Below are 16,057 nucleotides of genomic sequence, written 5' to 3'. Positions count from 1 at the left end.
TATTTTTTAGACATTTTAAAAGATACATACCCCCCTGCCGTACTCCAAAGTAGCCCTTGGAAAAACACTGGTCGAGATCATCAGCATCTGTATGTTTTCCAGCTGCGACAGTGGCGCTGGTTCTGCTTTCACTGTGTGTCATTATGCCAAAATATCATTCTGGAGACAACTACTATAGCAGGAACTACAAAAGAGACAGTTTCAAGTATTTTGCTAGGTGTTTATGTCTGTCCGAACAGATTTCCGCACTGTGTTAGTGTTGCAACCGTGTTAGAGGCAGTCACAAAACTTTACATGTGTGTGGAGATCAAAATGAAGGCCGAGTGCAAAGGTGGGTTTGGTCCGAGCAAGGGTGGTGGAAGTAGGGGGGTAGAATGTCAACAAAGGGTCATTGGACCCCTCCACTATACGCCGCTGACCTGATTTGGTCTCTAGGAAACCTAGGAGGAAAAATGTGAATTTGTGTTTAAAGACGAACATATGTTTTAAATGTTAATTAGATGATTTATGAGACATAAATTGCACTTGACAGAAATTGACATATATTGTTTACAAAAATCAGATCTTTTTGCCAATGAGCAAAACTCTGCTTTAGCTTTAATTGAACAAATTAAAATAGATAGACTTACAAATTGTACATAAAGTTGATAAAAGATACAGATTACAGCAATCACTGAATTGTAAAAAAAAAAAAGGAGTAGGATTAAATAAGTGAAAACGTGTATGTATGTTGTTACAGGTTTTTTCTTTCTCCTATTTGTTAAACTAATTTAATTTTGTATACTTTTGTATTCTTTTTTTGACATGTCTGAAATAAATTCATAAATTCATATTCATCGAGCTTATGCATCCCCTATATCCTTATAACTGCAGGCTTTACAGGTCACTTATACTGTCACTGTGAGCTGATGTATGACATTTAAAATGTTGTATACTCCTCCACTGGGAGTCCCTCTCTCTGCCCACTCCCTCTCTCTCTCTCTCTCTCTCTCTCTCTCTCTCTGTCAGTGTCATTCTGTCTCACAATTCAGCCCGTTATTTGATGTAAGATATAAACAGACATGTAAAGACACAGAGGCAGAAAGGCAGTGACATTGAGAGGCAGACTGAGGAAAAGAGAAGAAATAGTTTGTCTAGACAGGGGGGGCGAAAGCTTGCGCAGTACAAAAATATAAGCCTTTTTAATCATAAATATATTCTCAAAGACAAACGGAACCAGGTTTTATGCTATACAAATGACTGAATCAGAGTAGGCAGCGATACACACACTGGCATATTTTGTTATTGAGCCCGGGGGTATAACTGTTTCAGAAGCCCCACAGCAGTCAAACTGAATCAACATCTGCTATTTCTTCCAACATCTGCTGCATTTTTTTTTTTTAGCATTATTTTGTTTCAACCTTCATATTTTGATATTCAGCAACAATATAAATAATATTCATGATATTTTGTATTAACCCCCTCCGGATTAAGTTAGTCAGCGAAAGTGGCTTTGCTCATCTTGGCCATCCCCATGGGATATCCCACTGTGAACTCAAGTCTCCTTCTGCATGGTGTGCACAGTACAGTAAGCAGACAGATGACAGATATAGTCCTGGGAGGGGGCTAAAGTGATAAGTGCGGAGATTAGGCTAATCTCGGGTTATTTTTGTTCGCTGCGCTGTTGGGGGTGGTGTGTGTGTGTGTGTGTGTGTGTGTGTGTGTGTGTGTGTGTTTGTGTGTGTGTGTGTGTGTGTGTGTGTGTGTGTGTGTGTGTGTGTGTGTGTGTGTGTGTGTGTGTGTGTGTGTGTGTGTGTGTGGTAAATAGGGAGGATCACACTGAAGAAAACATTGGTGATCTCTGGTAGTTAGCTGAGAAAAGCTTTTATGATCTGTGTGCTAAAGACTCCCCATACTGGACTGACGGATTCTCCAAGAGGCCATAATCATCCCTTGGTTATTTAGAGGGGGGTAACACCACTCATGGCAGACATAGTGTAATGACGCCTTGTGCACAATAATTAATTTGTAACTGGTGAAGCATTTCGGGCTTTTCCACTCTCACTTACCGAGAGTTAATGTTGTCGTGGATGGATTTACCTAAGCACCCGTCATCCATCAGCCATGACGACAGCTGTGCTCATCTATTGAAGTCTTGCTGTTAATATTGGTCTAAACACAGCAATTAATAGTGTCTCCTAAAGGGGCATCACAATAGCAATGAGCTATTATTACATGTTATTATGGATGTCCATGTGTGACTACAGCACAGATTAGATTATGTAGCATATCAAGTGTAGTTACTCATGATGCCACAGCTAACACAGTCAGAGGCATGTGAGACTAGATAAAGTGATGATGCTTCACTCAGGGTTATAGACTGATTAAAATAGCACACTGCCCCCATATGGCTGTATATTAGTTTAACTATTAGTTTATGGTGTTATCGTTCAATTCATTTTATTTTATGATGCTTTGTGTGTTTTTAATATTTGTCTTTGAAAGGGTCTGAAGTGACTTTTCAAGTCTGATTACGGCACTCTACAGTACCGTCTGTTATTTCCAAAAAACAGATCACTGCTATGGACACAGTTCTGATCAGGAGGACCATTTTTAAATCAATAAAATCATTATTAATGAGTCAAATTATTGATTTCTTTAGTATGTAGCCAGGTAATTATGAAAATAATGATAATGTAGAGCAAGTCGGTCATCATCAGAAATAAATCCTTTCAGGTTTCTAATGAGTAATAATGACTGGCCCTCTCTACATTATCATTTATATAGTACTCAATGTTTTGCTGATCCTACTACAATATGTGTCCTTTATCAATTGCAGTATCAATTATATATCAATATCAATCTGATACTTGCATTTTGTACGGACGATTCACTAAAATCAAACTATGAATGGCCATGTCGGTTTTTTGGGAAGAGTGTGCCCTTGCTGTAAAATGTGTAGGAAGGGTATATCTTGCTGATGCATGAGCACAGCAGGTCACCCTGTGCAATCCAGTCAAATCCCTCCTGCTTTCACATGGGCTCTAATCTTCCCTGACTGCCTTCCCTTCTTCTCTTTCAATCCTCCGTCACTGTTCCAAAAACCGAATCCTGCTGTCTTCTTTCATTCTCTCTTGCTCAGCTTCCTTTTGTCTGTTTGCAAATTAAAGTTAGAATCTTGAAGATCTCTTTGGCGGCACCTATGGCGACAAGCGATTTGTTTTTGGATCTCACTTCCCAAGGATCCAGACAGTGTCGTCTGTGTGACGTCAGTCAGTTGGCAGTTGAAGAGCAAGTCTGTTGCGTGAGCTCCCCCGACCCGCTCTGGCAGGTCAACTGCTTCTGGGTGATTGAAAACCCGTCACTGACTGTACCACTTGCGTATTTTCCATGTCACCACAGACACCCAGCCTGTTATACTGCAAATGCAAGGGCTTTCATCAGCAGGCCATAGGCTCAATCACCATTGTGTAACCTCAGTGTGTTAGATTGTGACTTAACAGATATTTATTTAAATGAATACCTTCAAGATTATGACTTTAAGTGTGGTTAACAGGGCTCCTTAGCTGTAAATCACAGACTCTTGTGGCTTGTTCCTTAAATAATAAACACCCCAGAGATGTACAGAATTTAAAATTTTGATACTATCAATATTAAATGATACACTTTTTAGACAGTTCAGTTTGTTTCATGAACAGCTCTATGGCTTGAAATCCCAGTGACATGTGAAGATCGATTTATGTAGCATCTGTAGACAAATAAGTCTAACTTAAATTGTTGGGCATCTTTCTAAATATATAACATGCTCCTCTGTCACCTCCCATTTATCTCTCAGCTCTTTGTCTCTTTCCTTCTTTCCTCCATCATAAACTAACTGGCAACATCATTCCAGGAATTAAATCAGTGTCTTCGGTCAAACTGTCCTGCTGAAACATACTTGCATAACCCAAGAACGGGAGGGAAAGTGGGTCATATTTGCAAACAGTTTTTGAACGTGATGTATCCATTAGTTTCATCAGAAATGTTCTCTGGTGAGCTATCAATGCACAGGTGCTGCTGTGCTGAGCTAAAAGCACTGCTTGTGTTTGCTTGTGTGATCAGTCATCATGTCTACTTGTGTCCTTAGAGCTGAGCTGATGTTGTTATTTTGTTACCGCTGCTCAGGTTACAGGTACAAATCAATAGAACATTCAACCTCCTCCTCATCCATAAATATATTTATTTTCTCCCCTGATGCTCTGAGCCTTTCCCCACGTAAAGAAGACTTGAAAGCCTGGAAAGACATTTTAAAAACAATGTCACTGCATGAATTAACTGCATACACTAATCTCCACATGGGGACCTTATTCCCTTAAAAAGCTTACTGTGTGTGGGTCACAATATATAAATACTGCTCGAAGAGGATTCTTCTACAGCAGTTCATTTTAATTATAACAACACAGTATCCGCAAACAATCCACCGATGAAGTCCAAGCTGAAAACATAAATTTGGCCCCTGTGGCTGTGTGAGCTTCTGCCCCAGAGCACACTGCCACTGCCAATGCAGCTCTGAATGGTTGAGCGCAGATTAGGGCAGAACAGTAGTGTTGAGGTTATCACGCTCACACGACCAAAATAGACGCAGAGCGGGTGAGACAGCGGGCAAGGCAGCTACGCTCGCAGTACAGTGTGATGTGCTTAGTGGAAGAACCGGAGAGAATACTGCTGACGGACACAGAAATGATGGAAAACAGAGAGGATGATCTCCCAGAGGAGAGAGCTACATGGGCAGAAAGGGCCTTCATTTTAACTTGTGATTGAGGGATAACTTTCCCATTTAAATGAATGCATTGGTTGTTGATTTCGGGCTAATATAGTAAAGAACAGTATCACCATATTCTCTACCACTCTAACAACACACCTATCAGCCTATTTATTTATTAAATGGTAAATGATCTCTTTTTTCTCCGTAATACAACAAAGAACTTGCCACAACGTGTGTATCGTATATAAATAAACATTATTATTATTTATTTTTTAAATACCTACCAGCTAATTTTATCCTACTCTTTCACATTAACTTTAGATATTTGAGTCCTTAATGTTGTAGTGTTTGAAGAAGAATCCGCTGAGGCCACAAGGCTACACAGAAACATTTGCAGATTAAATGTGTTGCAGAATTATTATCAAAGTAACAATGGCACAAAATTCAAAACAAAACAAAAGCAGCATGTAGCATACAGAAACATAAAATAAGTCTTCATTTGTTTTGGAAGTCTATTAAATGACCGATTTTAAATGTAAGCCAACTGTGGGTAATACATGTGTGGCTATCACTACGAGTCTATTCCTAGTAGCTCATTAGTGGCGGTGAGGGCAGTGATGCAAATGTTTTGTCTTGGCAATAAATAGTCTGAATTTGAGTGCTTATTAAAGGTTATCTGCTGAAATGAACAATCAGGTTGTAACAACTCCAAATGGTAACCAAATAAACGAGATGAAGGAGCGGCACAGAGGATTTCACAGAGGCTCATCAGGGATTTGTGTGGGATGAGCAGAACGTTAAAGAAATGTTTTGTATTCTGCTAAATCAATATCATAACGAATAAATGACTGGGACTATTTTTCATGATGTTGTGTTTTCAAAGTTCAATCAGTATTTGTGAAAATGAACATGAGGGGAAATTCACGATGTATTCTTGTAAGTTTGGGCACCTGGGAGACACCAAATTTCTTTTTTGCGTCTCGAGCTTAAAAAGTTTGGGAACCCCTGGTCGACGGAGCAGTTAAAAGTCTGGTGTTATACATGATGACATCACATATTTGAGTTTTAGCAATCACTTGGGAGAGTGTTGTTTATATTTACTAATATTTTTGGACGGTCTTAGACCATGGGAATGACACGTATGAATTTTGAAAGTGGGAGTACTTCCCCTTTTAAGTAAATATTTAGGTATTTATACTACCGTACTTTCAGGCTGCGCCAATGGAATTAAATGGTAAACACTTCCAGTCTCCTAAATGGGCGCGGCCTCGTTTGGAAGTGCAGAATGTCATGTGGATGAATGAAAAGTTATATAGGGGTCATTTACATATTCATATATATATATATATATATATATATATATATATATATATATATATATATATATTATTTTTGTTAACAGCAATTTTTGCATTACAACATGTATTTATCTAAGGTGTAAGCTTAGCTGTGTCCCGGATCTCATGAGAGTTTGTTGCTGAGACTGAGAATTTTTCCTGATTTGTGCGTCTGACTAATTCCATTTTAGTGTCAGAATGTATTGTGGGGTATGTGACTTTTGGATATTGGGTTCAAAATTCACTTCAATGACTATGGGGCGAAAAGATCCGTTATAATCTATGTCCACGTTCATTTCTCCTATTGGAATCAATACACTCAGGACCCGCTGCTAATCTCCCTAAAGAGGCGGGGCTGTGACGAAACACACGTGGCACAGAAACAGGAAATAACTAGGAGATTTACTGATTCAAGATTCAAGATTCAAGCTTTATTTATCCCGAGGGAAATTATTGTGCAACAGTTTCAATAGTGGGTGCTTCTAATCTCTCACTTACTTTAGTGTTACTTTGCAGATTCACGTGATTCATTCAAAGCATAATCAGCTTTTAACATATCAAACAATGTTATAGAATTAACTACCCAGTGGTATATGAAGTAGGTGAAATCAACCCCAGCTCGACCAAGATATTTACACATTAATGTATCGATAAATATAATCCTATGATAATGTTACACTCTTAAAGTGGACAATTTGCATTACCAGTACTTTTATTTTTGATACTTAAAGTGCATTTTACGGGTAATTGTGCTGCGTTTTCACTCACTTCTTTTATACGAGCACCCTTTCATGCTTTACTGGGTTTGTAAGGCAGGAGAAATAATGACCTTCTCTTTAAAGAGTTCCCTGTTACATTAATAGATCACTACTTGTTTTCCGCCTGTGTAAAGATCCCATTGATCACCACCTGCCTTTTAATTAAGTCTCTGGCTACAAATTACTGTTGGGCCTCATTACCTAAATGTACTGCTGCAGATCAGGAGCTTTTAGTGCAGAGAAACAACAGTTTTCACCCAGCTGAAAGAAACGGAGAGTCACGTGTATAACATGGCTACTCGCCTCTTCTTGTTTAGTCTGGTCTATTCTAGTCTGCAATGTAGACAGATTTGCAGACTGATTAGCTTCAGAGTATACAGTGCTGCCTGCAGCACTGAAATAATGCCAACTATATTTATGTTTATTTATTGCTGAACTATACATATATCAACATGATTGCACATAGGGCTTTACAGGCATGTGCACTGTAATTACTTCCAGCGAGCTGCTTTTCTTTGGGGGTAGAGAATGGAAATGGAAGTCTGTATATAAAATATTCCATATCCAGCTTTATCTGCTAAGACATACTCTGTCCTCTGGATTTTTGCTTTATAAACTTTTTTTGAAGAGTTATTTGTATAAAGAACTAACAGGACAAAACAAGAAAAAACAGGAGACTCTCTAAATCCCAGTCACTTCCCATTACATGATAATATGATTTTTCAAATCCAAGTTCAACTGTAATTTTGTGATTAAGCAACACCAGGAGAGATCCAAAGGAGATTTACAAGACGATTTTAAGCGGGAGAATTCCAGATTTTCCTGGAAGCAGTTTTGTCATCCTTCAATGTAATAGCCAGTGGTGGATTTAATCCCCTCAAATTAGTCCATGGCTAATCCTCACTAACCTCAAACAGAGGTCACTCGTGTCCAATTTGAAGATGCATAAAGAAGACTTTGTAATTGCGTGTTCGAGGCCCACAGCTTGTTGATGAGTAATTCTCCTGCATGCTCTTTTCGCTGCACATCAGACTCCAGAAGTCAGCCTACAGTACATACATCAACCTGACAGATTAAGGTGGAGTAAACCCTTTAAAAGTTCAAGTGAAACACATGTCGGATCACCTATGTGATTCATACACAGACTGTTACACATGGACTATTATAAATCCTGTGCTTTTGTGAAAGTATACACACAATACCTCCCAGGTTGACCTCCAAATCCTCATCTACTCTACCCCAATGTACGTGCCAAGTGTGAGAGACCGCCGTGCTGGCGAGACACTATCAGCGTGTGACCTTGTGCTGCTATCACATCAGATCTTGGCCGTTTGTCTTCACTGTATTAGAGGATTATGCTGACCTATGCCCCTGTCCATGCCCGGGTCATATTTAAGCTTGATACACTTAATTCTAAGCCTAGGCTATATTTCGCATATGCCAGCCGAGGGTGCTCACAGTGCTTTTGGCACTCAGTCAGCGCTACCTGTTTCCTTTACGCAGTTAATCAGAGCTTATAGCGTCTGAGAAACATTCCGGTGGACACATAGCTTGATCAAATGTTGTCTTATTTAAGGGACTTTGTTCTGAAATATAAATTTATTATCACAGTCTTTTTCCTTGTGCCCGTGTGTCACAGGTTGAGACCCACCACCTGTTCACACTTTGAACACAGGCACAATCATGTAAATTTACAACCACACACACACACACACACACACACACACACACACACACACACACACACACACACACACACACACACACACACACACACAGCAATATGGAAGTTGAGATGTTGTATTCTAGAAGCTAGGCTGGACATTGAAACTACACAAATCAGGGTCTTGCATGGCAGAACAGTGTGAGCTTGTAATGATGTTGCTTGTGTAGAACAGCTTTGCTCACATCTTCTCAATAAAAGGCAACCAAACTAAGGGTTTGACAGGTTGGTACCACCAGACGAATCACCAGATCCCCTCCGATAAAGCACTTTCTCAACTACTGTATTTTCATGGCAGTTGGCAAGCTCCCATAGGTCATGCTGAAACAACTAGTCAATTAATTGATTAATCAACAGACAATTACTGAGCAAAAGAAAAAAGAAGAAGAAAATCAAACATTAGCTTGTTCCACCTTCCAAATTGTGAGGATTTCTCTCTGTTTTTATGTTTTATATCATTGTAAATGGAATATTTTTGGATTTCAGACTGTGGTTCGGACAAAACAAGCCATTTGAAGATGTCACCTTAATTAATCAGGAAAATAACTATCGGACTTATTATAATGAAAATAATTGTTAGTTGCAGACACCTTTTGAAATTGTTTTGTAGTAGGGTCACTATGGCTCTTGGCTTGTGCGAAGTCACAGGGATGTTAGTCTTCAGTGCATTTCAAGTGCCACAGTTCACTTTATTCAAGCTTGTGTAGCTCAAGTAGCCAGTAACTTCCTCAAATGTGATGATGTTTCTTTTGCTTGAAAGATCACACGATTCGGACATTATCCACCGTTTGAATTGCCTGTACCGGTTTTTAACTCTACCATAGATATGATGGTCTATGTCCCTACTCTACCTCATAGTTGGCTTAGTAGACCTTCATCATATATTGGTTAGCTGAATCACCTATTTGCATTAATATTTAATGGCGCTTCAAAGTGCCTTAAATTCTGTGTCCTGATTTATAGGCTATGTAAGTTAACTTTCTCACGTAATGATCCTTACATATCGTTCTTAAGTAACGCCAGGTATGTAAAAAAAAACCTAATCAAGTAGTTTTGTTGCCTAAACCTAATCTTAGTCTAACTCTTAGTCTTGTTTGAACTCCCACTGGGACTCAAAGAGTGTTAAAATGGGACGCCAAGGGCTCAACGAGACAGTGGCATGCCTTTATCAACTCATGTGCATGTTTCAAAGTTGTGGAACTTCAGAAGTGTCTGATATTAAGTTCAACCTTTATTTCTTTTTTTCTGTAAGCATGGAAAGTTAGACATACTCAATATACTCTTTGAATTATGACAAATAAAGTGCTACATGGAGACAACATTTTGTCCTAGTAGAGTGTATTTCAGCAGTGGTAATAACTGCAACTTTTTACTGTTTCATATAGTTCAAATTCATCCGTGTACTTCCCTACAACAGCTGAAGGTTATCCTGTATAATGTAGTGACCTGACCAGAGATCTACCTACCTGAAGCCTCTGTTATTAAGAACTCTATTAATAGACGTAATACCTTGTGGCTACCTGATGCCACTAGCAGACGTTTCAAACCGGTGCTCCTGAAATCCAAACCCAAACAAATCCCACATTTGCCTTAATGAGTTCTACATCTTTCCTCTCTGTTGTCAGTGACTCAGCGTGACCCAGAGGTCGCAGAGGCTTCCCAGCAAAGTGAAATGCTCCCTGGAAATTTGTAAAACCTCTCTGCAACTTTTTCACACACACACACAGCTTTGTCACTTTCCCCTAAAGCCTGCGCGCCCCATTTTTCTGTCCCTTTTATTGTGTTTTCGCTTATGCATTAGTTGAAAGAGGAAAGTGCAGACGAGTGGTTGACCCCTTTCTATTTCTGCCCGGTGTTAATAATTTGCAATTCAAAGAGGGACCAAAGTGCTACTTCCTGTTTTCCAGTCTTGTTGCAAAGAATGTATACCTTTATAGTCACCCTTCTGTCTTTGTTTTTGTCTCCCCCGTTCTCTCTTTGTCCTGCCCTGTGTCTGTTGTTCTCTCCTATTATGTCACCAAACTATAATGAATCTAAGGACTACCACACACACACACACCCGACAGAGGGAGAGAGAGTTCTGCTAAATTAAGAATAAAGATGTAGGCAGCAGAGGAGATACTGAGTGCGTTGAGACAGCCATCCTTTAAGCTAGTGGCTAATTTTAGCCTTTGAGGGCACTGCACTGTATCTCCCTGTGGATGAGTTGAACCATAGAGGGATCTGAGCATCAGCTCAGCCTCTTGTTCTCTCATCTGTTCTGTGTGCGGACGTCTGTCCTTTGTGCAGAAAGGTTACAGGACAGTCACAATAGAGCGGGGTGGAGACATGTGGATTCAAAGAGCTTTTAAAACACCTGGGATTTACATAAATACGGCAAAACTGGTTCAGAAACCTTGTCAGCACAACATGCATTTTGTGCTCAGGCTTTCTTTCCTTTCTGGAGTGATTTGACTTGATGAGAAGAAGAAGTAGGTAGTACTCACAATTTGGTCAAGAAAAATTTAAAATAGAACGGTTGTGAAAAATAACAGGTGGGTGACACCAGAATAAAGAGGACCTGGAGTTAAATATAATATATGAGATATAATGACTGGTAAAAGATCCTCCTAGGAAAAGGAACTGGTCAATATACAACAAAGTACTGGTAATTTCTTCTCTTATTCAAGTAAAAATATCTCAATTGATCAGAATTGTACTGTACAAATATTTTGTGTTCATCACTTTATTCTGTTTATTCCTTGAAGAAAGAGATTTTTTTTCAATTGGGAAACTCTGTTCAAACTTTTATCACACGTGTAGAAAAACAAACCTGATACAAAAAGTTCCTCACTTCTCACTTTGTGTGATTCCTTTGACCTCATGACAGTGCGGTGGTGTGCCATACCCCTGAGGCTCAATTAAATTGTCATTACAGTTATGATCAGTAGAATTGGTGGAGAATGAAAAGCCATCAACTTAAAAATAGATACTAATTACTTGAAATCTTTCATTCAACAAATTGTCAAATGGGCCAGGTTTATTATGCAAACCCCACCAATCAGCAAACCTTTTCCCCCATATATATCTTTTTTAGAAGAAATAATTGAGTTTCAGTGTGAGGGAGATTATGGAATAACTAACCTGGAAAGAAGAAATGGGTCTCTAATGCAAATGAGAAACTTTGAATTAGTGCCACAGCCAGCCAGGCGTGAGTCAATTCTCTTCGCCAAGATCTGATGTGAATGAAACCGCTTCAAATTGCACATATGCTTACTCACCCTGCTGATGGCCAGCAGTAACACTTGGCCCAGCTCATTTAAACACACGTACCTGCAGATTATTCCAGATGTATGCACTCCCTTCATCATTCATTGGTTCATTCGCCTCACTCTCTCTGCATTACCTAGTCTGTGCTGTATGTGTATTTCCTCCCCTGGTCAGTTTGTTTTGGAAAGCAGCCATGTTGAATTATGCAGCTCAACATCTATGAGATGCACGCAATCACACACACACACACACTGGTGGCAACCTAATTCTCTGGTGGTCAAACAGACACGCCATGCCCTCCACTTCAAAGGCGACTTTGTACTTTAGTGAACGTTCAAAGTATCTTTTTAACCTTTTTTTCCCTTAAATCTCTGAAATACCGATGCAAGGGATGTTTCAGAGACAGTTTTCTGTACTTGAATCATGATGTAAGATCAGAATATGAACAAAGACACCGAAGAGTTCTAAATGAGGTCTCTCTGTCTGTTTTTCTCTTTGGCAGATTTTCCATATGACGTATGACCTGGCTAGTGCAGTGGTAAGAATATTTAATTTGATAGGGATGATGCTGCTTCTATGTCACTGGGATGGCTGCCTCCAGTATCTGGTGCCTCTCCTCCAAGACTTCCCCCCTGACTGCTGGGTGTCCCTAAATGGTATGGTTGTAAGTATTAAACACTCTTCTCTTTTGTTTGTTATTTTGGTAGTGGGTATATCTAAGGGTGAGAACCAAAGGGGCGTAACGACATTTGTCCAACTTTACAGGGGAGCCAAAATAAAAAGTGACCATACTTTATCCTGACTTTATTTATTAAACTCAATATTTAATATTAAAACTTCACAAACATGTGTGTGACCATGTGCTTAATGAAGACTAATTTGACATTATTTAAATATTATTTTTTTCTATTTTTTAAGTGCACTTCCACCCTTTTGGACCCAAACAGTTCAGTGTGTTCAGGGTCAGCTCTTTTGGTTTTTGGTTAATAACTCTGGATTGGTTTAGAATTCACATGAACCCTTTTGGCAGTAGAGTGAGCTCATCCGTCCAAAATGTCACTGACACCCCTCTGGTTCTTACCCCTTGATATTTAAAAGGGTGTTTTGCATTACATTTATGATATTTTGCTAAAAGACTGAGACTAAAGCTGTATTTCCCAGGCAAAACAATCCCAGTGATGACCCATGTAGAAGACAAAGGAACAGCATTGTTCTTGTATTGCCGTGTAGAATTAGTTAGTCCCAGTATTACAGTACAGTGTGATAAGAAAAATGTAAGAGCATGCAGTTATTTCATTTTAAGATAAGACTGTATGGCTGCTTAGTGCGTATACTGTAGGTGCTCGTATTTACCATAAAGATGGACGACGTGACATCTCCCCAAACAGAGGTCAAAACATCTCGATCGCCCCCTGGTGGCTGGCTGCAGTGTGAGAGATGGTTTCTTTCATTTTTGGTAGTTCTTATCACGCTGATGTTTGTTCAACTTTTTGAATTAGTTATTTTATGCTCTAAAAATGCGGAGATAAGTCATGACTGACAGCTGTGATTGACTCACGAAAGGTCAGGCGAATGTATCGTGAACTATTATGATGCTGCAGCTCAGTAGGAGGGAGTGGAGATGCTTCGGCCGTCATACAGTTTATGGTTAAACCAGTATGTTAATGGTACAAGAAAAAAAAATCATTTTAAATGAGGACTAACCGATGTCTTTGCTAAATGTAACGTCATATGAAAAATATAGTATTTCTTATAATTACAGGTGTTTTGATTTAAAAGAAATGCTGCTGTTATAATAAGGATTTTTAAAAACATTACATTGTTCTCTCTTGGTGTTTGCTTTGATATACTGTACAGTAGTTACGGACTCCATGGAGCAGGAGTATATGAATTCAAATTACAGGCACATTTCATTAGGGGCATGTTGCAGATACATTATTGATCTGCAGGCTGGTGAAGAAACATAGCTTAAAGATCCAGTGAGACGTTATTTTTTTCTTCGTTCTGTTGGGTTGTTTTTTTTTACAGTGATGTGCTGTATCTGTTTAGCTTGACCTTCTTGTCTAGTATTGACAAATATCCTCAACATTTTTTTATGTATTCCCTTACTGATTTCTGGCCTCTCCATATTCTCTGTGGATATCCAAAGAGAAAATTGCTTAGTTTGAGCTCTTTGGGGACCGTCTCCCCTCTGTATGTGCTTTTGCGATCACTTCAGTGTTTTTTCCACCTCATTCTCTTTCTCTGAGTCAGGGTCAAACAGACTGTGGTTGCTCCTATCTGGGCAATGTGATAGTGTAGAAGTGTGTGCAGGCCTCCTGGCTAATGCTGATTGTAAATATTCGCCCGGGGAACTCTCCTACCCCCTCATTTTCCTCTCTCTGACAAACATTGCTGAACTCCACATGCACACTGACCGCTCAGAGGCATCAGACTGGAGGTGCAAATGTCAGCTTTCCTCAACATCACAACCCGGTATCCAACCCTCATTTGTACTTCAAGGCAATGAGTTGCCCAAGTGACCCCAGTACAAACTAATGTGTTATTCATCCCAAACAGATACTATCCATCTCTGTTTGCACCACAATTCATTTGCTGAAATGATATCATTCCCTCATAGGAGTTTGTCCTTGCTAATGGTTATGTGCCCACATGCTCTCACTCCCGGCTCGTCACATAATATGGCTTGGTCAGGACCCCAAGGACCCCACACCAGGATCATGCGTTTAAAGCTCTGGGTTCTCCTTTGGCGTAATTTTTCAGCATCCACTGAATGCTTAGATTTATGCAACAAACCTTCTAGGTTAGGTTTAGGAAAAGATTAGGATGTGGGTTTAAATAAAAAAGAGATAACATAACAGTAACAGTTGGTATTTAATGATGTTGTTGATGGATTCAGGTCCAAATCTTGACATTTCAGTGCAAAGTACTGTATTTTAATTCTACATTTTTTGTTATGGATATGCATAGATACTGCCCTCTACTGGTTGAAACCTGACTATACCAATTGAATTTTGCTATTGGCTGATCTGGAAGCAGGAGAATGCTTTCGTCACCAGATGAATCTGGCAAGCTCATGGTTCATTTACTCTGGCAGATAGATTTTTGTTTTGACCGTTATTTATTCAGGGAAGTTTCACTGAGAGCAATGTTCTCTTTCCAGGAACGCCGTCATCACATTCACACAGTTACACATTCACACTTGAAAGCTGCACTGTACAATCACTTCGTAGCTCCATTGGTGTAGTTGTGGGTTAAGGGCGTTGGTTGGTAGTAATGAGGGAGGCTCCACTTTGCACCTTTTCACCTGCCAATTCAGGAATTGATATGCAAATTGGTCTGGTCCCTTTAAGTACATAACTTACGTGGGTTCAAATAAGTCCGCGATGACTTTGGTTTCCTACAGAGTAAAAAACAGCGGCCTTCTGGGTGAAAGCCCTGTGTTTATTGACCCATCAATCCACCCTGACCTCCTCCCTACGCAGACTTTGTTGTTCTTTATGCTACGTCATCTCACTGAGGTGCAGTGGAGCAGTTGAAAGCCTGATGCATCTTATGCAGCTACTAAGGGGTGCCGTGTGCGTCTTGTATCAGACACTGAGGGCCACTGACTTAGCCGCCATTTTTGACGAGTCAGGAGTGAAAACGGGTTGTATACACACAAAACTGGGCAAAGCTCCTTCATTTCCATCAGCACCGCAGTTTTTTTTTAGAATATTCTTTGATCACCATTGCTCTGGATTCATATTTACTTGTAATCACTGAGCTTAATTATACTTGTGCTGCGTGTTGCTCCTCTTTCTCAGAGTGAATCAGATATACGCTCCTTCATTTATGCAAATCAATACAGAATGGGAATAGAAGGCTAATTAGCTGCCCCCTGTGTGTCAGGATCATTTGCACAGTGGAATCTATAGCCATAGCTGGATATTGGAAAAAGTCCTCTGAAACAAAACGATGATATACTGTAGGATACCTGTGGATGAGTTGCACAGCTGTGACGACTGGTAAAATGCAACTGGAGTCATTTGTATGCAGCATGTCGAAACAACTCAACAAAGATGTCTTCCAGCCTCTCACAGATATAAAGTTTCTAGCGACATGTTCTGTCTGCAGAATAGCACACCTATATATAGAACCTCACAGAGTTTGTCTGCTCAGGAGTCTGAAGGGACAATAATGCTTTCAAATCTCAGCAGTTTCACAACTTCTTGGATTTGGATTACCATATATTTCATGAATCTAGTCCATTTTTGCTTCTTGTGCT

General features: G+C 39.6%; 1 protein-coding gene across 1 annotated transcript in view; it reads left to right on the top strand.

Moving 5' to 3' along the window:
• The window catches only part of hcn1 (hyperpolarization activated cyclic nucleotide-gated potassium channel 1), a gene marked incomplete at both ends in the record, with an annotated part of 72,670 nt that overhangs the window by 19,502 nt on the left and 37,111 nt on the right, over positions 1 to 16,057 (top strand). The window contains one exon of the mRNA XM_083929927.1: positions 12,293 to 12,454. Within this exon, the coding sequence (XP_083786053.1) occupies positions 12,293 to 12,454 (162 nt within the window). The remainder of the gene's footprint in view (positions 1 to 12,292; positions 12,455 to 16,057) is intronic.

The sequence above is a fragment of the Echiichthys vipera genome (assembly GCF_963691815.1).
Source record: "Echiichthys vipera genome assembly, chromosome: 16".
Classification (NCBI taxonomy): Eukaryota; Metazoa; Chordata; class Actinopteri; order Perciformes; family Trachinidae; genus Echiichthys; species Echiichthys vipera.
Note: the sequence above shows the minus strand (reverse complement) of the source record. Positions and strands in the feature narration are given on the sequence as shown.